Source organism: Enhydra lutris, unplaced genomic scaffold (genome assembly GCF_002288905.1).
Source record: "Enhydra lutris kenyoni isolate GAN:26980312 unplaced genomic scaffold, ASM228890v2 scaffoldscaffold21, whole genome shotgun sequence".
Lineage (NCBI taxonomy): Eukaryota > Metazoa > Chordata > Mammalia > Carnivora > Mustelidae > Enhydra > Enhydra lutris.
In genome coordinates, this window is record NW_019154105.1 from 2,118,023 (window position 1) to 2,142,788 (window position 24,766).

The 24,766-nt window shown below is 48.2% G+C and overlaps 1 protein-coding gene across 1 annotated transcript; it reads right to left on the reverse strand.

Annotated features, from left to right (window-relative positions):
• Positions 1 to 517: 517 nt before the first annotated feature.
• Positions 518 to 24,766, reverse strand: LOC111149302 (bone morphogenetic protein 3). Its single transcript, XM_022506293.1, has 3 exons — positions 24,442 to 24,766; positions 7,643 to 8,550; positions 518 to 824 (listed from the first exon to the last, which is right to left on the reverse strand). The coding sequence occupies exons 1-3, from the start codon at positions 24,764 to 24,766 to the stop codon at positions 633 to 635; spliced, it is 1,425 nt and encodes a 474-aa protein (XP_022362001.1). The 3' UTR covers positions 518 to 632.

Consider the following 24,766-nt stretch of genomic DNA (forward strand, 5'->3'; position numbering starts at 1 on the left):
GAAAGGAAAAAAAACAAAAAATCCCGTGTAGACCGAATTATAAAACCATGCGAAGCAAAACTTCCTACAGAAGGGCCAGGGCAGCTGGAACGCACCCGCATCCTTACACCCACACTCAGCACACACTCTCCGTCATCCGTTCACACAAGGACACATGGAGGACAAACGCCGGCAAACAAGAGTCTTAAACATTTCTAAGATAAACATAAACGTTGATTGGATAATTCAGCACTCGCTGAGTCGCTCAAGAATCTAGGGCAGTAAGCCTACTTAGAGATAAGTGAAAAGCTACTGGTGTTTTCCCAACCTATTTTCAAAGCCCATTACAAAAATAAATCAGTGTGTCCTCTAATAGCTCTAAAAACAGTTTGAGTGATCTTTTTTGTGATTTTTTTTTTAAAAAGAAGTATATGTCCATATTTACTAAAATCTTGCGTTGAGTTACATTCAGAAACAAGCACAGTCCGTTCTCCTTGGTGGGAATCATCAGTCTATTTGCTCATTCTCTTTGACTATAAAAAGATCTTTTGGGGTGAAATGCATTGGCAGTGCAAAAAAAAAAAAAAAGGAGGGGGGAGTCCATTAAATAAAGTACTGATAGAATTAAGCATTCGTACGCGTTCTCTGCCAGGTTATCTGCAAGCACAAGACTCTACCGTCATGTTAGGATACACTTTCAGTACCACGTTCTTATTTTCATCAAAGAATAAGATGCTGAGCGAGGACATCTTCTCAGGCACACAGCAAGGCTCGGGAATTCCGGGCACGACCCCCACCGCTCGCACTATGCTCTGGATGGTGGCGTGATTTGATGGCTTCAAAGACTGGAAAAGAAATGGGAGAAGAACATGGAGGTTAGCGGGAGCTGCTTTTCCACCATTCACTGCTCATCACCTGAGCTCACCGGCACCGGCAGCAGACGCGCCTCAACACGTCCCTGACGCTCTGGCACTGTTGCCCGTTCAGTGCAAGCTCGGATCCACCCCCACCACGACGGTTGTCGTACACCGATACACACATCCATCACGCCGGCTATGTGTGTATATATACGCGCCAGCTGTGTGTGACCTGCTATCACGCCCTTACAACCACAACTACCAGTGTTTATATTTTTCAAGTAAAGAAATAGTCTCGAAAACTCAAATGACATGTCCAAAGTCGACTAGCTCGGAAGTGACAGAGTGAGGATTTGAATCCAGTTACCTAAACCAGAGTCACTTAATTAAACACAACCTGGTCCCCACACGGGGTTTTTTTTCGGATGTCTTCAACAACAGGGTTGCAAAACGCCCCATTCGTTCTAGAGTCTACGCTTCCCATAGATATATGATCGCCCCCGCTACAGGGTTTGACACTTCGCTGTTAAAATAAAACCAAGCATCAAGGAACATTGATCCGTTTGCCAGGATGCACTGGATGGTAATCGCTCTGTGCTGTGATGATTGACCTGGCAGAAGCACAGAGGTGAAGACGACCGCCCCGCTGGCCACTGGGGGTCACTGTCGCTCCATGGGTTCCGACTCCAGGCGGCCGTGTGGAAATGAGTTTCATGGGGGTCCAAATCCTCTGGGAACAGGGAGCCCGAGGTTATTCCATGGGTATCGGAAGTTGGACCAAAGGTGCCTGGTGAAGTCCTCTCCTGGGAAGATGCCGAGTGGAACCCCTGACACCCACGTGACACAGGTGACTGTCACTTGGCTCCATCAGGCTCTGCTATGCCCTGAAGGACAGCCCCGTCCAAGCCCAGGACATGCAGGTGTTGTCAGAGCGCTGCAGACCACAGGACGGACGCCCGCCGCACCGCATCCGTGTTCCCCAACGTCTCTTTTAGGCAGGTGAACCCAGTGTTGTCTTACATACATCTAGAAACAGAAATTGGGCAACTTGCCAGAGATCACATGTCAATTCAGAAGTGGGCTTTCAGCCAAAACTCTGGGTTTTTAATTTCAAGACTTCGAGCCATATTTCTCATGGCTGAGAGGGACCTCTGAGTTGGTGTTTTAATTTCAACCTCCTAAAAACTCCCATATGACAACTTCAATAGGTTAAGGCACATACAAACCAAGGGAGAAGGAAATAACACAGAAAGCTGGCATACTACTAAAAAAAGAAGAAGAAAAGAAACGAAAAAGGATTATTTTTGGCAGAGAAAGGGCAAGTCCGATTTGTCTCACCCCATCTTTCAACTTTAATGAAAGAAATTATCCATATATGAGACTTTAACTTTACTGTGAATGGCCATAAATTATTTACAATATGGTCTGAATGGTGGGCAACTGGTTTCTGTTTTCCTCTTTCTTCCTAGAAACTTTAAGTATGTGCTGGAAAGGATTATTAACTTTCAATTTGCTTTGCAAAGCAAAGTATGCTCCCTTTGAGGAAAGGAAGTCTATGTCCGATATCGCATGTCATGTGTCTGGCACATCCGTAAACTGTGTAACTGGCACAAACTGTAACTATTGTACCAGAGAGACCCGTAGCCACTGTTTGTGATTTCATCGGTACTGGTAATTTCCAAAGAAAATTTTGCAGCCATCCACTTTTCTCTACTGATTTATTCTTAAGACTCAGCGATCCAAACAGACTATGATAACGCCCCAAAGAGTTTCTTTAAACCGCAGATTTTCTGACATCATTATTCTGTTATTCTTAGTGTTTTAATGACACTTGTAATATTTAAATTTCATATGAAGTGGATCTATTTAAGCAGAAGGGGTCTCGACTGATCAAAACTGCTGTGTGTTTCTGGTCTCTGGGGCCTGGAACACAGCGTGCTCTGGACACTGAAAAAGTACTTGCTAAATGGACAAAATACTTACAAGAAATAACATGCTCTCCATTTTACCTATTACTGTGGAAATCATTCCCATCAACAAAAATAAGAGGTTCTGTGCAAATGACCCAGAGTAGATACGGAAAATATTCATGGGTGTTTCCTAGGAAAATTCCTGTCCTTTTTTTTTTTTTTTTTTTTTTTTTTAAGCTCTAACTCACAAATCATAGATTCAGAAACTATGAGCAGTCTCTGGTGGACTCGCTGGAATGTAGGCACAGGCTCTTGATTCCGGGTTGGCGTGTCTTATCAGGAACCTTCAATTTGCTAGGGAGTTTCCCCCATGTTTCTTCACTACAGAATCCTCTGATCAAGCTGCCTTTACTGGGAATCATTACGTCATGCACAAAAGATCCATGCAGTAATTGTTTTTCTGAAACAGGTTGCCAGTCTATAATGTTTGTTTTTTTTAGTTCAGAGCATCCTTCTCATAACTCTCTTTGCATAGCTTAAGAAATCTGTCAATCTGTGTTCTCTCTCTCCCTAGTCTCTGCTTTTTTTTTTAAGATTATTTCATTTATTTATTTATTTATTTGTCAGAGAAAGCAAGCAAGCACAAGCAGGGGAGCGGCAGGCAGAGAGGGAGAAGCAGGCTCCCTGGGCAAGGAACCCCACGTGGGACTCGATCCCACAACCCTGGGATCATGACCTGAGCTGAAGGCAGACGCTTAACTGAGCCCCCCAGGCGTCCCTCTGCCTTGTCTCTGTTTTTAATGAGAGTAAAACATGACTTTCACATCAGTCTAGGGAAGTTGGGCTTGGATAACTTGGTACATCAAGGTTGAGGATTTTTGGGTCATTGTTTTCAGGACCCAAGGTTGGAACTGGAAACTCAGGAAACTGAGGGTGTATCATTCCGAACTCATTAAATGTGAGTTTCTTCTTTCCAGGGGCTGTTTGGGTCCAGGTGTTTAGATCCTTCGCCGCCTCACCGTGTGTCTCGGCTGTGGTCAGCGTTCGTGCCGTCCCCGCAAAACCAGCTCCGTTCCTCCGGCCCTGCCGCTTCTCCGCGCCTCGGTCAGCCGCAGCGGCTCAGCCACGCGCGCCACCCGCAGGCTCGTGTCCCGTCTCCGCGGCGCCGGCGAGGGACGCCAAGGCGTGCGGCGGGCTGGAGCTCTGCGGGTGTCTTTCGTGTCGCGCGGGATTCCTGCGGCCTCGCCGGCCGCCCAGATCGGCTGTGGGCGCTGGAAACCCGCGAAATCCCCGCGGCCGCGCCTGGGAGTGAGACCTGCCGTGGCCCGGCCGGCACCTGCCGAGCCGCGCACCAGGGCCGCGGGTTCAGTCTGGTTCCGAACGCGCCAGCGAGGGGACCGCGTCCTCCGCCGGGAGCCCCGCGTCCTCCGCCGGGAGCCCCGCGTCCGCACCGGGCCGTGGGGTTCGGCTCCGCGCGCCTCCGGCCCAGCCCGCATCCGGTGACCGCCCAGAAAGCATCTAGTGGGGATCAGTGAGAGCGCAAAGCCCGGCGCTGGGAAAGGCCGAGCACAGCCGTCCCGAGTCACGCAGGCTGTCGCCCTCCGCAGGCGCGGGCGCGGCCGTGGAGAGCCAGCGGCGTCGCTCCGGAGGCCCAAGCGGGGCCCGCAGAGGAGGCTGGCCTGGGAGACCGCGCTCTGCGGCAAAACGCGCGCCGCCCGAGAGTCCCTGGGCGCCTCCGGGATGCACACGGCGCCTCCGGGTCCGCTCAGAGACCTCGTGCTGCCCGGCGGCGCGGACCCCTTTTCTCCGACCGCTTGCTCGGGCGGCCCTGCCGGAGGCCGCGACAGACGCGTGTATCAGTCACCGCCCACTGCAGCCGCTCCCGCGGGTCCCGCCTCCCGGCCTCGGGCTCCTGTGCACCGGGGAGCCGCGGAGCCTGGAAGCCCGAAAGGCCGCCCCGCAGCCTCCCAGCGAAGCAGACCCGTACGCGCGACCAGAGGCGGAGCAGCCGCGCTCCCGCGCTCCGCCGGCAAAGCGGGTCCTCGAGCTCAGAGAGCGAGCGCCGCCCCGCCGCGCCCCTGGAGCTCCGAGTGTGGACGAACAGCACGACGAGTTCATCGCGGAACCGCTGCGGCCCTGAGCTCTGCGACTCCCCAAGGGCTGTTCCTGGAGGAGCGTACAGGCTGTCGCGCCTGCAGGGAGAATCCTATTTTAGGCTTTGTGGTGTCGAAAAGGGGCTAGAAACGATTAAGAAGCTTTTTCTTGTCTTAACATCTTTTATTCTCTTGTGTGGTCTTTCTTCAGCCCCGGTATCTAATGTTCTGTTCTCCGCAGGGTCGACGGTGACATCGCCGGTGATACCAACGGCAGATACCTACCGAGAGCCTACCACGTGCAAGCTGCTTCATTTCCCCACGGTCGTCATTACGTAGATACGATTGTTTTTATGTACCGTTGTACCCATTTCAAAGACGAGAAAACTAACACACAGTTGCCCCTTAAACAACGTGAGCTTGAACTGCACGGGTCCACTTACATGAGAATTTTTTTTTTTATAAATCCAGTATCGTAAATGTGTTTTCTCATGTTTAGTTTTTCTAAGCATTTTCATTTTTCTAGCTTACTTTATTGCTAAGAATCCAGTACAGAGTACATACAACATAGGAAATATATGTTAATCTACTGTTGGTGCTATTGATAAGGTCTCCAATCAACAGTGGGCTGTTAGTCGTTACGTTATGGATCAAAAGTATTCCGTGGATTTCCGACCACTCAGGGCATCAGGGCCCCACCCCCCATGTTGTTCAAGGGTCAACTATGTAGAATATGAATAACTCCTCCCAAAAACCATAACTGGTAAGAGGTAGAGCCAAGATTTTAGGCAAAGGATTTAGTTCTCAATGAGGCTACCTGAAGAGGGCTGTGGCCCAGCGGCATCAGCAACTGTCAGGAGCTCTACTAAAAATGCAGATTCTTAGGCTCTATGCTCAGAACCACTGGATCAGAACCGACACAGCCCCAGGCAAGCTGTAGCCACATTAAGGTTAAGCAGCCCAGCGAGGAGCCTGTACATGTAGTCATTCCACTGCACTGACACACTCAAACCCATCTGTTACTCTTAACTTATCCCTCATAAGCTTCTAAATAATTATGCTTTGGATCATGGAGAACCATCAGGAAGATCTACTGAAGCAACAGCAGGATTCTGAACGTCAAGGCAGGTGTAACCAACATGAGAAGGCGGGCAAGTGGGGGTCACTGTTGTGGAGTGGCGACGGGACCAGGTCTCCGGAGGGAGGAGTTGAAAACTCAGTGAAGAGCTCCACATGGTCAGGGCTCCCTGGCTCAGGAAGGAAAATCTGGAGTCAGGATGGAAAACTCCTTCCCCAGGCTACATAGAAGAAGTTGCAGTGTACGAGTGTGAGAGATTATTTGGAAAACTCAGTCATCCTGAGTTTAAAGACGGATTTGAATTCGTTCCATCTCTCAATGCTGTGAAGCAACCCACACTGTAAAAATTCATCACTGTTACATTCTGCGTCCTTGTGGTGTGTTTTTAAATGCTTCCCTAGTTGGAACGAGTTTTATTTGATCAGTGATGCAGTCTTTATGAATATTTAGAGAAAATAAGGCTGTTTATATCATAGTAAATGTACATAATCCTTACTTAGTGTTTAGATTTACGAAACACGGAATCAGCAAAAATCCTCGGGAAAGACAAGTCTTAGATGTAGAAAACTTGTCCTTCTGGGGTATTCTAATAAGAAAACGGGGATTTCAGTCAAGTTCCTTGCCCTGAGGCTGACGCCTGGCCTTGTTCAACCAGACCTTCTGCATGTGCCCATTTAACAGCCCAGTGACCATGGGACTAGCAGCACGAGAGCAGGAAACGTTAAACAACTATAAGCAGAAGCTCTTCCCTCTTGGAGGCAAAGAATTTTTTCCTCCATTATTATATAGCAGCAAAAATTGAAAAACAACAACAACAACAACAAACCTAACTCTATTCTTTCTCCAAATTCTGTTCCTACAGCCTCATTTCACTGTATGTCAGAGATTCATACTATTGGAAGCCAAGAATAGAATTTCGAAGATAAGCTTGACTGAAGGCCAGAAGGCACCACTGTCTCTTCCTAACTTTAGATCCAAAGACAGAAGAGTCGCTGGGATGTGCTGTGCAGGCCGAGGCGGGACTGGGGAAGCCTCTGAGGGTAAAGGTTTAGGGTACTGAGGACTGGTGGGATAAAGTCGTCTCTGCTGACTTTGGAAGAGACACAGGTAAGCTCTGACTGGTTGCAGTAAGTTTTGGAAGAAACTTACAGGGTCAAAACACCCTCCTTTGCCTTCCTTTTCTGGTGTTTACTAAGGATGCAGACGAAACACACACCTGGTGGGTTTCATGGGGTGAGTCCCCGGCCCGGCCTTGATCCCGACCCTGGTGGGGTCAGCTCATCCCACAAGAGACCACTCGTCAAGAAGTACCCTGCGGGGGCATCACTCGAACTAGTCCTTCCCCATCCCTCTTCCCACGACATCTAGTCCTTCCCTAACCATCCCCTCCCAGACCAGCCTTCTGTCCCTTGGGGCTTGTGACTGCGGACGCCGAGCCGCACAGGGCTGACCACGCCACATCCCTCAACACACGCCGTGTTTGGAAGCACACGAAAAGCACATTTCACACATACGTTTTCCCTCGTATCCTTCTTCATACCAGTACTGACTTCGTGTTACGGTAACAACCATTGAGGAAAAAACCAAGCCTGACCACGACTGCCCCGTGCGTGCTGGGATGCAATCAGTGAGCGTCCAGACGGGTTTGTAAATGAAAGCACACGTCCCGTCAGCGTCTCTCTACTCTACCCAAGCAGCAAGGACAGGACAGAGAGCGAGGGCTACCTTGGGCATGGGGAACTGGCAGGCTCCGGAGCAGTAATAGGCATCAAAGGACTTGGGGGAGATGATCCACTCGCTCCAGCCGATGTCCGCAAAGTCCACCTTCAGGTACCGCCGGGCACAATTCCGAGGCTCGATCCATTGCTTCCTTCTGGCCTTCTTCAGGGTCTGCTCATCAAACTGGAGCGTCTGGCTCTTCTGGTGAGGTCCCTTTCTCTGTTTCTTCTTGTTTTTAGTCTTCTCTGGGGCCTGAGTCTGAAGGGTCTTGTAAGGTTTTCTCTCCTCCCATACCCCATCCTCCCTGTACTGGTACTCGGCCCCAGGAAGCTCATTGTTCTGCAGAGGAAGCAGGACCCCAGCCGAGCGCTTCTTCCTCCGTTCCATGGAAAGGGCAGCCCTGATATGGCTATCCAGCGGAGGCAGGGCTCTGGTGGGGAAATTACGGCGTCCTTGTAAGCTTGAGACCACACTCTCTGGCTCAGAAATGGCGACATCGTTTGCATACACCAAGATGTAAGGCTCAGGGAAGGGCGACATCTTCTTTGGCAGTGGGTGTCCTTTGGAGGTAAGGTTAAATCCTATGAGGAACTCCTCATTGTCCTTGGCCTTCCTCAGGACTTGAGTGATGTCTTTAGACAGCCAGGAGCCCAAATCTCGAGATTTGGCGACGTCTACTGAAAGATGACCCAGGAGCTGACTTTGGTTTCTGTCGGATTTAAGGATCCACGCAGAGAGATCAACCTGCAAGTGTTTCCCCTGGGCCTGCTGTGCGCATCCTCGGGACACGGGACAGCTCAAGGTCACGTTTATTAGCTCCCCGGCATAGAAGTGCAGGGTGGCAGATAAAACGTTTTCAGACTTGGTTAGAGAAGTCAGGTTAAAAATGTGCAGTCCCTTGCTTCCAAGGGTTCCTAGGGAGGGGAAAAAAAAAAAGAATTAACAGGAGTAAACAGGACCCCTACCTAACACCTAACACCACATACAAAACGTAACTCAAAATGAATGAATGACCTAAATACAGAGCTAGAGTCATTACATTCTTAGATGAAAACATACAAGTAAAATCTTCAGGGTCTTAGATTTGGTGACGGATTCTTAGATAATGACACCCAAAATATGAGCTGCAAAGGGAAAATAAATAAATTGAGAAGATGGGTAAGTCGGATTTCATCATGATTAACGAACTTTCGTGCATCAAAGGACATTGCCAAGAAAGTCTGTCCAACCTAGGGGAGGAAGAAAATATTTTCAAATCGTACACCTGATAAGCTGTGGCACCCAGAGCATACAACTGACTCGTACAACTCAACACAAAGGCCAAAGACACCAATGAAAAATGGGCAAAGCACCAAGCAGACACTTCTCTACAGAAGATCTATAAAGGGCCAATATGCACATGAGGAGACGCTCCACATTAACAGTCACTGGGGAACATAAGTCAAAACCACACTGTGGTACCATGTGACGTGCGCCCGCCGGGCTTTGGTAATCAGAACCAAAGTAAGTGCTAGCGAGGATGTGGCAGAAGAGGAACACTTCTACATTGCTGGCTGGGAGGTAAAATGCTTCCGCGGGTGTGGAAACATCTGGCAGGTCCTCCAAAAGTCAAACACAGAAATACAATATGACCCCACGATGCTACTCCTCTGTAGCCCAAAGAAAGGAAAACAGATACTCAGCCAAGTGCATGTGAAGGCTTCCCTGCAGGACACGGTCACAACAGCCCAAGTGAAGGGCGCGAGCAAGTGCCCCCCCCCAGGGGCGGCTGGACGGCGGCACCGTGTCCTTGCGGGGGACACTTATTTATCCATAAAGTCAATATATATAACATATATGTATATTTATATATAATATTATATATTTATATTATTTATCCATAAAAAGTAATGAAGGACTGACACATGCTAGAACGTGGGGGGACCTTGACAACATCATGTTAAATGAAAGACCCAGACACAGAAGTTCACAGACTGCGTGATTCCACTGACATGGAATAGTCAGAGCCAGTAAAGCCATAGAGACGGAACGCACGGTGCTGTTTTCCCGGGACTGGAGGCAAGCAGACGGGGAGGAAACTCTTACGGGGGGAGGGTGTGCTTCATTCTGGAATTAAGGAGCTATTTCGAAATTAGTGGTGGTTGTATAACAGTTCGAAGGTACCAAACGCTGCGGACTGTCCGCTTAGAGATGGTTACCTTTGTGCTATGTGAGTCTCATCTCAGCTAGACAGACAAGCAAAAAAAAGATAACAGGAGTAAATTTATAGCTAGAGAAAGATTTGGGGCGCCTGGGTGGCTCAGTGGGTTAAGCCTTTGCCTTCAGCTCAGGTCATGATCTCAGGGTCCTGGGATCGAGCCCTGCATCGGGCTCTCTGCTCAGCGGGGAGCCTGCTTCCTCCTCCCTCTCTGCCTGCCTCTCTGCCTACTTGTGATCTCTGTCTGCCAAATAAATAAATAAAATCTTTTTTTTTTTTTTAAAGCTAGAGAAAGATTAAAGCAAGGATGAGCCATGTTTACCAATTTGGTTTTTCTTTTCCTGAAGCACCACGGATGTGTAGAAGTTGTAACTCAGCAGTGAACTTCCTGCCATGAGAGCTGAGAGTTCTGGCCCTTCGTTATAATACTACCGAGAACCAGTCCTATAAATCCGGCTCAGGACTGTAATAGCTTCTTACTCGTGGCAGTGGACAGCCTACTGGTTACAAGCACCAGTGGGATTAGACTCACCTGGATTCAAGCGGAGGCTCAGCTGCTTCGGGCAAGCTGGCGGTCTCGTTCATAACACGGAGACCACACCTCCCTCTCCTCCATCCCGATTAAATGAGATGCGGGTAAAGCAGTTCACAATACAAGTTCTTACTGTTGTTAGTGCTGGCACAGACTGTACTGCGGGATTGTATCTTCTACCTGCCTCACAGAGTTTATGGTGCAGAGTGAGGGCTGGTAAGCAAGACTGTATAGGTCAATATTCAGGTAATGTATGTGAAACAATGAGCCACACATTCAAATTATCCTAAAGAATTAATGCCCTTGTAGAGCCTGCCCAAGGTTTACAAAATCCCAAGAACTTAAGAGTTGAATTTCTTCCATGTTGTTTCATGAAAATTATTGAAATTGGTCAATTGTGTTTCAGTCCTTCAAACATGAGAGAGCAACAGAACAAGAGAACAAGAGATTATCAGTCAGGGCAGAGGCTGGTTCCTTCTCTTGAGATCATCTACCAAGTCGGTGGTAAGGCTGCGCTTCGACTCCAGAACGCCCAGTCCCGGGATCTGACACCAGAGCCCGAACCCTCCTCCATGCACTTGCTCCTGATACATACTGGGTTCAGGAACACACACGCGATCTTGAAGTTATGTTCCTGATCAGAAACATATTTCAGTAAAAACAAAACATTTTTTTAAAGATGTGGAAACTTAAAATGAGTTCATTGAGTCCCCAAGCACAAGGGAAGTGCAATGGGAAACATATTTTACTCATTTTTAACACCATGGGAAGGAAGAGGAGGGAACTGCCATCTGTGCACATTGTATAATCCACGACAGCAGGATAATACTTCGCAGACCTTTATAACAAAGCCACGGCATCAGGGCTGTTCAGAGACTCCTGCCTTAATGCATGGCAGTCCCCGCAGCGCGTGCTTTTACCCAGCCTTCTCATCGCAGATGGGAGCTCCAAGTGCAAGGAGGGGAAGCCTCTGTTCCAAGTATGTGGCAAGCCATTGGTTGCCCAACAGACATCCTGGCAGGGAGAGATGGGAACTACAAGGGATCTGGTGGTGGTGCCCTAGTGGGTAAAGTAAGAGTGCTCCTTCCCCCAACGTTTTGGTTTCAAATATTTCCTCTTCCTCAAAAAAAAAAAAAAGTTTCCTTCTTCCAAACATGTTTCCAGACACCTTGTGACCTGCTGTTAAGCAGCTCCCAGCCCTGTGTCTAATCTTCAATATCCTCTCGTAAACGCTTCAGAATCTGCCCCACTGCCTCTGGTGGTGCTTTCAGTGCAGCTCGGCACACGATTTCCAAGTCCCACTCTGGGGCCCAGGCCCAGCGCAACCACACCCACTCGCTGTCCTTGGGCAAATAACCCAAGCTCCGTAAGTCTGTTTGCTCCTCTGTGAAAAGAGCCCAATAGCATCAAAGGCAGGGATGTGGGAATTAATTGACAGGGCACAGGGAAAGCACCTGGCACCCAGGAAAAGCTCTGTGAAGGCTCGCTAGCCGGCACTGTGCTGTCCAAAAGGGTCACCATTTACGGCTGGACTGAAATACGCTGTAGGAGTAAAATACACTCGGGATTTCACAGACTCAGTTCAAAAAAGAATATAAAATATCACATGACCAGAGGTTTACATGGACCGCACGCTAAAATGACAACGGTTGGATGTCTTCGGTTGAATATTACGATAGTGTGATTTTATCGTAAATATATATGTTTGGTCCTTGTCCCCTGTCTGGCTCAGAGCTCCTAAAACCCTTGGTCATTCCCAAGAGAGCCATACAGGTGCCTTTTGTTATGTTAATGAGGCGAATTTGGAGGACCAATAGGGAAAGGGGTTGGTTGCCAGGGGAGCCAACCCACTGATTAGAGGGTTGAGGCTTTTAGCCCCATCCCTGATCAGGGAGGAAAGAGGAGTGGGAGATGGAAGCCCTCCGCAAGGATTTAAACCACCATGCCTGTATTATGAAGCCTTATAAAACCCCAAAAGAATGGGGTTCAGAGTGTGTCCATGTTGGTGAACACATGGAGATTTGGGGAAAGCAACACACCACACCAGGGGAGGGCATGGAATCTCCACACCCTTGCCGCACACCTTGCCCTCCAGATCTCTTCCATCTGGCTGTTTCTGAGTTACATCCTTTTAATATAAGCTGGTAACCCAATAAGCAAATGGACTTCCTGAGTTCTGTGAGCTGCTCTAGCAAATTAATCAAAACCCAAGGAGGGGGTTCATGGGAACCTCCAATCCGGACCTATGCTCCAGGCGATGACCTGGGCTGGGGATCCACATCTGAAGTGGAAGGAGGTCCTCTGGGATCTGACGTTATCTCCTGGAGCCAGAGTCGGATTCTCAGATACCCTGCTGGTGTCTGACAACTGCGTGTCGGTGTGGGCAACTTCTGACCCATGTCACCCACACTAGAATCAGGTGCAGAATATTTTCAGTGTAATAATATATGATTAAAATTAATGTCAGTTGTTGCTTTTCATATTTTTAAATGTGGACACCCAAAATTTTAAATTACATATGTGGCTCACATTTGTGGCTCAGATTACATTTCTACCAGACAATGGTAGTCTAGGATAACTGTCACTTTTGTAGTCATATAGTCCAGAAGGAAAGGAAAAAAAAGGAATTTTTTTTTTCCAAGTGCAGAGAAGAATTAGGATTTTGCTGAGTATGAATCCTTGAACCAGAAACTAAGTTGGGCAAAAGATTCCCTTCTTGGAATGCAACAGGCTTTCCTTCACCAAGAACATTAGACGAAGATAATTTTGGTAATTGCTTTTTAATTTTCCCTCCAGCTGTGGCTAATCGGTTCAGTCTGCAGTCCAAAGTCTAAGATTAACAAACCACTCGACAGAGTTGGAAGAGTTAAACGGGCAGGTCAGCAACAGTGCCTCCCGGCATAGCGATTCCAGACATGGCTTCAGTTGTGTTATTTGCGTAGGACACAAATACATCCACTACAGCCAACAAAGAACCAGAACCAAAGCAAAACAAATGTTCCACTTTAACAAGCATGAGTTGAACATCTAAGAGGCGCTGGTCCCTGGGCTGGGTCTCAGGGCCACGCAAATGTCCACTGCGGTCCACGCTGGTGGTGGAAGGAAGGTGGGGGGGCACTGGGGCTGAGAAGCAAAATGGGGGTAACTGTGCCATAAGGATCCTACTTGCTGTCAAAGGTGTTAACTACGTTCTTGGAGCAGCACCGAAGCGAGCATTTAACTCTGCCAGAGTAAAGGGAAGAAACGCACACGGGGAACCAGACTTTTCAGAATGAAGGGAGACAGGGGTGTTGTGGGTGGGAAATGGAAGGAGCCCATCCTGGTAGCGGGCAATGCTGCATCCCCAGAGGCATGTGCATAGCAATATTCCCTGTATTTTAAAGAGAAATATAGTAGGTCCTAAATTAATCTGATCCTAACAAACATCTAAGCTGACAAAATTCAGAAAAGGAACGGCCAACTCATATTCAGCTCCTAACTTGAGGTCCCATGTTATTAGTATGCCCAGCACGTGACACTTGGCCGTTCCTACCCAGACCGGGGGGCGCCTTATCCTGGCCATTCTAGGCGACCTCCTCTCCCACTCTGGTTTAACAATAAGCTAGAAGTCTCAAGCATCCCGCCAAAACATGTCTTGACTTCTCCAACCCGTACTGTATTTTTGTCTTCTTTCACCTTAAAGTACTCAGTTTCTGGGCAAGTTAATACTCTTTCCCTCCAGAGGACCCAGCAAATACGTAGTATTTACAGAGGAAGAAAACAGGAGTAAGAGAGTAGCGAGCAGTTGAGCAAATGAGTACAGAGAACCCCATAAGGAGACGGACACCTCCCTGCAAAGGGACATAACTGATAACATCTATTGACTTATGCTCACGCTTCTTATTTGATAGAGTTTGTAAACGGACTTAACTTTCCAAATTAGAGTCTTCACACGTGTAAGAACAGGAGCTTCGCAGCTGGCGTCTCTGTTCTCCGGGATGGTACCGTTTCAGCTACAGCTCCGATACCGGTGCACGGAAAGTGCCACGGCTCTGAGATACCCTGACACGTACCTGTTTGGAATTACTGAAGTAGAAACCCGAGGTACACCTTCTGATTAGTAACAACAAACTGACATAATGTAACAACAATGGTGGCTTTTATCAGGTTAAAAAACAGTCGCGTGTGCATTTGCAGGCGGTCTGCAGTCCTCGGGCACGAGGAGACACTCGGCGCCACACCTGCCGAACAACATCTGGGGCCGCGTGCTTCATTCTGAACACCCTCCTTCTGACCAGGTCGTTGGTGCAGGGGAGAGTAGTAGCCAAGATGATGCAAGGTCTGGAAACTCTGCCTTGCGAGTTTGAATTCAGGAATAAAATAAACGGTTTGCCAATGGCATGAAAATTGTTGACAAATACGTGAGGGGCTGAAGGGGGGGGGGTCCCAGGGTTGTTCTTTGCAGGGTCAGAGACGGGACTGAGGTCTAAACCAGACCGGTGCACGGAGGCAGAATCCAGATGGGTACGTGTAAGGAATGACTTTCTAAGTGTGGAGTATGGCGGTGAGGCCCGTCTGGGAGACTGGGCTCCCTGAGAAAGTCCTAATTCCGACGACTCAGGAGGATGCCCTCACGGGAGGGAGGGTGGCAGAGATGCACGGGGTAACAACCTCGCAGGTCGCTCCCTACGGAGGCTTCGGAGTAGTTCTAGATGACGTGGAGTGTTTTCTTACTTAGAGACAGTGACATTCTGAGAAAATATATAGACTGAAATAAATCATTACTGAAATGGCATCCCGTGAAACTACTCAGTCCACTGAAGTTGTGAAATCTTGCCTCCTGTTAGCAATTTCCATGTCTGTCTTTCATAATAAACCAATGATATTCAAATTAATGATAAGGAAGGTAAGAAGGCAGGCAGGCAGGGAAAAAAGGAAAAAGGGAAAACAAAGATCTGCCGGCTGCCAGGGGTTTTGGCGCAGGTGGGTGGGTAGGGTGACTGGCCAGAGCGCAGAGGATTTTTAAGGCGGTGGAACTATTCAGAGTGCTACTATGGTGGTAAGATACCCTTGTCGAAACCCAGAGAAGGGGGGGCGCCTGGGTGGTTCAGTGAGTCAAGTCTCTGCCTTTGGCTCTGGTCATGATCCTCAGGTCCTGGGATCGAGCCCCGCATCAGGCTCTCTGCTTGGCGGGGAGCCTGCTTCCCGCGCCACCGCCCCCCCCCCCCCCCCTACTTACGATCTGTCTCTCTCTGTCAAATAAATAAAATCGTTATAGGAAGGAAAACAAAACCCCAGAGAATGGACAATGCCAAGAGTGAACCCTTGTGTAAACTCTGGGCTCTGAGTGGTTGATGATGATGTCGTCAGTGCGATTCATCCACTGTAAGCGATACACCAGCTTCGGCACGGGTGGCTCCCGAGGAATGAGGCTTCTTCATTTTCCAGCTCTTGCTCAGCAAACGCTCGATGCTGAAGTATTGCTACCAACAGGCGGTGCTGTTTTCTCACGGTGGCTGGCACGAGCCCGCGCGGGATCTTCCTTGCTGGGAACGCGTCCCGGCCTCTAGTTAGGATTCGCCATGGCCATTATCCTCTTATTTTGACTTTTCTAGAGTCAAAGGATCTGTGACTTGAAAGAGGTTCAGTTGTCAGGTGAGTTTCCAGTTACCCTCCTCTCTGCACACCTGTCAGGACGAGGCACCTGCCGCCGCTTCTCCCTGCAATGACTTCGTGTCCCACCCCCCCTTGACACTCCAGATTTGGTTTTTTATGGCAAAGGGGAGGCCCCACCTCCTGAGGTGCGCTTGTCATGCCAACACACTCCTTCTGTTGGAGCCCGGCCTCTAACATGATTCTCCTAGCATCCCTGCTCCTTCCTACGACCATAAACTCCTTAGAGAAAGGCCCTGCGGCAACTTCATGGGACTCCTCAGCCAGGAGCACTGGGCTTGACTCTAGCGCCATGCTCGGTAAGTGCTTCTCTCACGAATAAACAGACTGAGTCCAACCGATCCACGTAGAAACGCAGAAATGAGGCAACTGCGAGTTAACACGGACTTCGGAGAGGAACAGGCTCTTACCTGTACAGACTTTCCTCGGAGTTTGATTCGTAGATAAAGGCAGAAGATTTATTTCTGTTTCCATCTGAAAACAAAGCACCTGAGCCCACTGAAACCAGGGACACAGTGATGAGACTCTAACTCAGGACCGGCCCTGCCATCATCGCGAGGGCTCAGCCCCCGGCCTGGAGCCGCTGGGGCGGTGCCCAGGGAGTGGTGAAGTAGAAGTTCACCTTCGTGCTGGCCCACACAGAGCGTTTTCAAAGGGAATTAGAACACACAATGGAAAGCTTTCTATGTAAAGTCTGATTTTAAAACAAATAGACTAACTGAAATCTTGATGATTAGTTAAATCCCCAGAAAGCAGGGAAAACATTTTAGTCATACAGAAAATATGTAAGTCAGGACAACGTTTTTTCCCCTACTTCTTTCTCCAAACAAAGTACAGCTGCAAGAAATGCCAGGGGTACCCAGGAAAGAGCCGAGCTCACCCCCGTCACTGGCTGAACGCTTGCGGATTGCCCAGTGGAGAAGACGGGATCACTCAGCCACCTTGAACTCCCAGGCAAGGCAAGATGGAGACTTCCTAGCTAGAACACAAAGTCATAGCATTTGGGTTTTCCTTGCAGAGTGCCAGTCGAATGACTGAGTTTTCTGGAATTTCAAGACAGCCATTCTCTGTGTCCAGAGCAAAACGTGGCCAAGGATGATCTAAGGTATGTTTTTCTGGAAGAGCGACAGGTTCGTCAATCAGTTTATCTACTCTTAGCCTCCGCCGAAGGGCATTCCTGGACTGTGAGCTCTCGGAGGGCAGACTCGTGTCCCAATAAATCGTTGAGCTCCTAGACTTTGCACGCTCTGGAATATTTATATCCTGAAAAATGTCTAATTTGTTGAGTGAACAACTGTGTAAACTTACCAGATTCAAAATGTTTCCTACTTAACACCAAAGTGAAAATACTTTCAAGTAGTTTCAACTTTCCAAAGTCAGCAGAAGCCCTTCTTGGGTAGAGGTACCCAACGGCGTTTCCTCTCAGTTCGTCAGAAAAGAAGCATCATTAGAACAGTTGTATATGGAGAAGACTGGTACTGCGACCGGACCTACACATGGTAAAATGCCTCATGGGAACTTCATTCATGGCAAGTTTATTTTTTAAAGTTTGTTTTTAAAGGATCCTTTGGTTGGCGGACAGCCTTTCTACTATCTCTTCTTATCTAGTCCCCTGGACATCTAATTCCACTCAACCGAGATATTTACTGAGTGCCTGCTCTGTGGCCAACTACGCCAGGTCCTCAGAACACAAGACGTGCTTCAGACGTGCTTCATAGATCCCTGTCCCATATCCTCCTTCCACCAAATCTGTTAGGCTCCAAATTCTCTGCAGCTATGGAAGGAGGATTAGAAGTCTTTATTAACTTCCTTTGAAGTCCGCTCCAGAGAGAAAACTTCCATAAAGACGGAAATATACCTTCTACAGTGAGAGAAGCTTACCATTATGGAAATGAATAAACCATTTGTCCACAGAAAGGCCCACGAAAGTGCCAGATGAGACCAGGACTTACACATTAATCAATCCTGGATTTCAGATGCTGTTATAAGATCCCCAAAACTCGAGGGACATGGGCTTGACAAGTGTGTCTCAAACATGCGTCAGAATCAGGTTGATGTCTTGTGAAAGCAGAGATTTCTGGGTCCCGTCCCCAGAATTTAACTTGGATGGTCTTGGGTGGGCGGGAGAATCCCCAGGAAGCTCCCTGGTGATGCGATTCTGCTAACCCAGAGCCCGCACGTTAGAACAAGTCTCCTCAAGAAGTCACTCTGAAAAGGTGCAGCTCTGCTCCATTCAGCTGCCAAGGTCAGGACAGAAACAGTAGCTTCTTCAATGTGGGTTTGGGGTGTCACAGATCTTGTCACAAGAGGGTTGTCACTTCCTTCTAGTCACATTAGTGCTGAAATATTATCCTTTGTGCCACAGACAATTACACACGGTCAACAGGTTAGATATGTTTAAGCTGGAGAGAGATACCTTTTACGATATTAAGAGTATCTCATTTATAGAGCTTCTAACCATTTCATGCATTTTCACATTCATTATCTCAGTTGAGTTTTACCATCTTTCTGTGAGACTGGCACAGCAGGTGTGACTTAATCATTCGATAGATGAAGAAACAGAGTCTAGCACTATTCGATATCTTCATTAGTTGGCAGTTCAGCCAAGATTAGTCATTAGATCTCTTAACTCAGCCTCAAGGAATAGAAAAAGTAAAATACCAGGAATCTCTTCTTTACTTGAAAACCATTTTCCTTTACACATGCCTAAGTGTAGCAGCTACACTTAATTCAGATCATCTATAGCTTAGTTCCATGGGCGGTTTTAGTTTTAAAATACCCTTTTAAAGGAAAACAAGTAAGATCATGCTGGGTCTCAGTTGTTTTAACTGTCAAATTGGAAGATTGGACAAAGGATCTTGTATTTCTACAACCATCAGATGCATTTAATTTATAGAAAGAACATTTAATAGAATTCACTCAGTAAAGTAAGAAGTACTTATGGATGATGGTAATACGGTAGCATCAGTTTGTCCAAAAATTTTATTCATACTGTGCCCAAATAAAATCTAGGCACTGTGTTTACTGTGGTTCTTTGTCAGGAAATGATGGTCTTAAAGGTAGGTCCGTCACTGAAGGAGTCAGTAAACACGCCGTGCTCAACCGGCTCCATGACTTAGGAGCTTAGGTGTTTTAAATGAATGCAGACATCTATGCCTTTAAACTTGCCATCCCTAAAAAGTGTGTCACCGAAAGTCCTACTTGAGGTACCCGTGTGCTGGGACACAGCCACTACAAGCATGTGAAGAGACCAGCAACCTTGTGCATTTCTAAATATACTCCCTAGCTGAGTGCTTTTCACGTACACTGTTGTCATTACTGCTGTCCAGGGGAGCTATTATCCTGCATACATGTGTCCCATGATTGATACTAGGTCAGTGTTTCCATGACACGATTCTGTGCTCATGGGTTCATAACCTAATCATTACAACGTGCTCTGAATGGGAGCTTGGCAGGGGGACATGCAAGGTGAGACTATTTGGACACAAGTAGTGATGCCAGACTCATTTCCACTACTCCCACCAAAATCACGGTATTAAGATACAGACTGTTAGGATATGCAAACTGAGTAGGTGGGAAAACCATCCACATTTGGGGAGGAAAGCTCTGATGTAACAACAACAACAACAAAAAAACCAACCTCCAGAGTAGCGACTAGAAAGTATATGCAAAGTTGCTCAATAATTTTCAGGAGGCTTTTTGATAGGAACAATTTTTATTGTTCTCATAAGTACAACAAACTCGGGTGATTTTAGAAGGGATTTGCTAGGTGTCTTGAGTGCGTCTTTCATCAAGATATTAATGGTGATAAAACAAAGTGATGTATAGGATCTCCTGTGAATTCCTCCACAAATAGAGCAGCTTTTCTTTTAAAAGCACAATCCTAGCTGTGAAATGATGAATATTAATAGAAGTTTTCTTCCTATAGAAGAGAACAGTGGCTGAGGACTCACAAAGAAACCGAGAGAATGGAAGCTTCATGACAGGCCGACTGTGCAAGTGCGTCAGAGGAGTTAAAGCCTGAAAGCGGGAGGTGGCCGGGCGCCCGTTGGACCCGGGTCCGCACAGGAGCAGCGTGAGGAAACGTCCCGAGATAGGTACTCGCCGGGAAGTGAGAAATGAGACAGTTCTCAGTTGTGACATTCACTTGAATTTTGTGTTTCTTCCGTTTCCGAGAAATTCGGAAGGCACTGAACCACTGTTTCCCCAACTTGGTATCTTAGAACCACAATTTTCTAAAATGCTCTCAGGGGGAAAATGACCCACTCTCCAGGGGACCCACTAGCATTTAAAGGCCCCAAAAGTTCCCAAAGCAAGTAAAAATGATCGTTTTTTTCCAATCCTGTTTGACCATGGGACCCAATTACACATGACACCCGCTAACATCTTCCAAAGACCCCTTTCTACCGAAGTTTCTCCTAGAAAATTAGACTAGACTATTATAAATAATAGGTTTTGAGATGAGCTATCTTTGAAAAATTGTCTGGTAAATACATCATGACATCCATTTCTTCTTCCATGTAAGGGGGGGTTGAGCCCGCTTTCCTTGAAGCCTCTTTAAATACAAACTTGTAGAACTCCAAAGTGCCCAAGAGCAGATTTGGCATTCACATCCCTATTTAATTTCTAGACATACCTGAACTGGGCCAATCAAACGCTTACAGAGGTCCACTGCTTAGATAAAATGAATGTAACCCTCCTAATATATTCTTAATTACATATATATTTTTGATGGATAAATATATCCTGAGTGGATTCTCTACTTAGGGGACTTTTTAATTGACCCTTATAGTCCCTTGGTCCCTTTGAGTGTGGCTAACTATACTAAAAAGCTAGATTTAAATAAATTTTTCATGTAATTCATTCTCTTTCTCTTTTTCGTTAGTATGGGTAATCAAGCATTCATGGCATTACGGATTTTTGAATGTCAGAGATTGTAAAGCTACCTTGCCTATTATAGTAAAAACTTTATTAGGGGCTATCCTGTATTCAAAGTAGTGTGTAATTCAAAGCAGCTGCACACCCAGCTCCCTTTCTGCAGATGCACGGTTGTCCTTTGAATGAAAACATTAGATAACCTGGGTACTCATTAATTTCAAGCCTAGTTTCTGGGTGCCAGAGATTTTAAGGTAACTGTGTCTTAATAAAGTCATCATAGTCCCTTACCATTAAACGCATCAAAAATAATGTTCGCTCACTGACCCGTGTACCTTACAGGACGCTCACTCTGCTCTCACCTCTATCTTTTCCAAAGCCTTATATGTTCTCCTTGCCCTTCAGAAACACATCAAATGGTAATTTTCATTTTTAAAGAGTTTTGGTCACCTTAGGAAACACTGCCCCTTCCTCATTGAATGACAAGATTCACTTTACGGTCCCAATTACCTCAATTTTCTTTTATCTATGAAGTCTGTGTGATTTTCTTAAAGTGACAAATATTCACCAAAATATAATCTTTGTGTAGTTACATGTCATAAATTAAAATAAGGATACTTTCCTATTAAGAACACATGTGCTTTAATCACTCTTCCTGAAGAAGTTAAATTTATGAGTAGGACAAATAAGAGTGAGTATGGGAGTGGTGAGAAACTAACGAGCACAAAGTCTGCATCCTCAAAGATCAAGCCAGGAGGAGAGCTGATGTAAAATACTCTTCTGTTATTACAGAGTAGCCCAGGACACCTTAAACTAAGATAAGAATAAAATCTAATTTCATATACCTCTTATCTTCCTTCAAGACGGTATAGTTTTATAGAGCTAAACTTCTCTGTCATCGACAGTTCTGTAAACTACCTTTACGAAGGGAAAGAGAAAACCCATCTTTCTGTAAGCCCTCACACATCACAGAAAGACTGAGGAGTGTTCCAAACCTCGGGTTTTGGCACAGCCTCGGCATAGCATGGAGGGAGGAGAAAGGAGTTAGCAGGAAGTGTACTTAGGATCGATGCCACCCACCATCAAGTAATGGTTTAAGTAGAAAGTAATCAGAGGGATACCACAGCAGCTAAATTTCAACCAAAGATATTCTAGGTTTAGAACAATAAATAATTGTAATCAGGTATGTTCCAAGGAGCAAACAGGGCTCGAAGGCTGTAAGTCAGCCTGGATAAGCACGTGGAAAGTCTGCCCCATCAGCAGCCACCCCACATGCCCAGCGGACCACCTGACCCTCCACTAACATTCGTAAGGTCGCTGCTGCAGAGAAATCCATACGCTGTGAAACCTAAACACCACGGACTAGAAAACACATCTGATTTATTAGAGCAGACAGCATCTTTCACCCACATCGGAACACATGTCACAAGACAAAGAGTGTTATGGAAACGCTGATATGAAGGAGAGGGACACACGTGAAAGCCTTAGCACCTTCCTGAAGTCGTGCCTTCCTGGAGCCAGGACGGCCTTATAATAAGGGCTTTTGAGTGTGCCAGTAACCAAACACGCTTGGAAAGGGTCCAACACGAACCACCTCTCCAGGAGTCTCCATCCAATGCAGTAACACGACACTTCAGCTTCCACAAAAACCAGTGTCTACGTTTGATGAATAAGTCATTAAGACCGTCTCTGGGATGCGAAAGGAATTACTTTTCTTATCAGGGCACACAGCCTTGTATATACGCATCAGGCTGCAATCCGTCATTTTCAGGGAACTTCTGGCCTCCCTATCAGAGCTTGTTATTTGTGGGTGTAAGACCTGTGAGGCTGATAAAGGGCACTAGAAATTATAATGCACAGAATGAGCTGAAGCCCCAAAGAACACGGGCCTGCCTTATTCAAACCCTTACCCGTCTCCCACGCACATTGCACTCAGCCTAAGACAGACGGACAAACAACCAGGCAATAGGTGTGAGTGAAAAAACACATTCCACCTCCCAACCTTGTGATTCGGACTAAAAATGAAACTTGTTGATACAAAAAGTACTACTCATCTCTTGGGTGCTTTAGCTACTCCCTGGTAATGTCACCGAAAAATGACGTCAGGATAAGAGCGATCTGAGCACATCTTCATGACGGCCACCTGCCTTACCAGCCCACGTCCTCCCCATCCCTGCGGCTCCCACACTGCTCCTGCCTTGAGCTCTGCCCCCGGAGTTGTACGGAAATAAACAGCGTATGCGCTGTGTGGTCAGCGGTCAGGACAGCCTCCTGGAGGGGCTGGCCGACTGTGGAGAACTCAGAGAAGCTTTCTGTTTCCTTTGCAGAGGGCAGCCCCTTACAGATGACGCTCAAGGTTTTAGGAAGAAAGTGAAATCTGGCTCAGCTCCTCTGCGTCAGAAAGCATAACTCACATTTATTGTGAGCTTCGTCCTGCCTGGGGCTCTAGAGTGTATTCACAGGGTCAGCCTAGGGCTTTCCTTGATGGATGCTCTGGTTTTCCTTTTTTCCAGGAGTCCTACATATCAAAGCTCTGGGAGGTTTCTTTCTAGTGATTCTGACAGAACTGATAGAGCGCGGGGCAAGGCCTCCTTCCTTGAAGATTCTTGGCTATTTTTCAACGGTTCGCTGGAGGCTTTGCAGTTACATTTCCCTGTGCCATGACTGCAGGGAGCAGAAAAAGCCTGACGCGTCCTCAAAGCATATAAACCGAGTCAGTGTCCAGGAAACTTTCCCTCAAGCTGTTGGCACAAGGGAGGCAGGCTGATCGCTTAAGTTACTGGCTTCCCCACAGGGGACGGGAGGAACCTTGTTAAGCCATGAACTTCGGCCCGCAGTGATCTGTGTTGAAACCGGGATGAGCAGATTTTCCCGGCAGGTTCCAGGAGGTGCCGGCGTCCACCGCCGCCCGTTCCCGCGTTCCTCCAGGGGGGCATAGGTGCAGCCCCCGTCTGCCCGGATGGGTTTAAGGAATCGGAAACCGACCACCTGGGTTAGTTTGTGTGTTTGTCACCAAGGGACTGTGAGAGGGAAAGTGTCCAATACAGGAACACGGGGGACGCGAGTCAAGAGGGCGCACGGTCTGGAGAAGCGACTGTCTAGAAGGCGAGGGGAAGGCGTCTCGTTCGAGGGTGACTTTTCCCTCTGGTGCCTTGGGGTTGGCATGGAATGACATCTGCCTTCGGGACAACCTGGCTCCGGCCCAGCGCCGGAACAGCCGCACGAGGCGCTCTGGGGCGCACAGACCCCAGCGCAGGAGAGCTCTGCGGGGCGTGGGGTAGCCCCTGCCCCTCCCCGGGCCGTCCCTCCAGCCCACCGCGACCTCCTTGGTGGCTCTGCAGATCCCCTCTCAGTCCGGGCTCTAAATGGGGGGGCTCCTCGCTGGCCGGACGCGGGTACTTAGGGACGGAGGGGGGCTCGGTGGGCTAGTGCGGAGGCTGAGGAGCGGCTCCGGGTGGCATCAGAGAGCGGAGGGCAGGCGAGGAAGCTGGGGGGTGTCCCCGAGAAATCCGGGCGGGACCGCGGAAAGGGGGGGCGCGGGGCACTCACCGGCTGCTCCGGCTCGGAAGCTGCGCACCGTGTTGCCTTCGCGCAGGGGCCGGGGGCGCGGGGGCCGCGAGCCCCGCTCCGAGGACCCGGGGGTGCGCTCCGCCTCGGCCGTGCCGCCGCCGCTGTACCGGTCGTAGAGTCGCAGCATGTGCACGGACACCCGGTCGTGCGGCCGCAGCGCGGGGCCCGGGCCGGCACCTGCCGCGCGGTCGCTGGTCGCAGCGCCGCGGGGCTCCGGGACGCTCTGCCTCAGCCGGTCCCCGCGCGCCAGGCCGGCGCAGAAGCAGCCGAGCCACAGGCAGAGCAGCCCGCGCGCCCCGGCCAT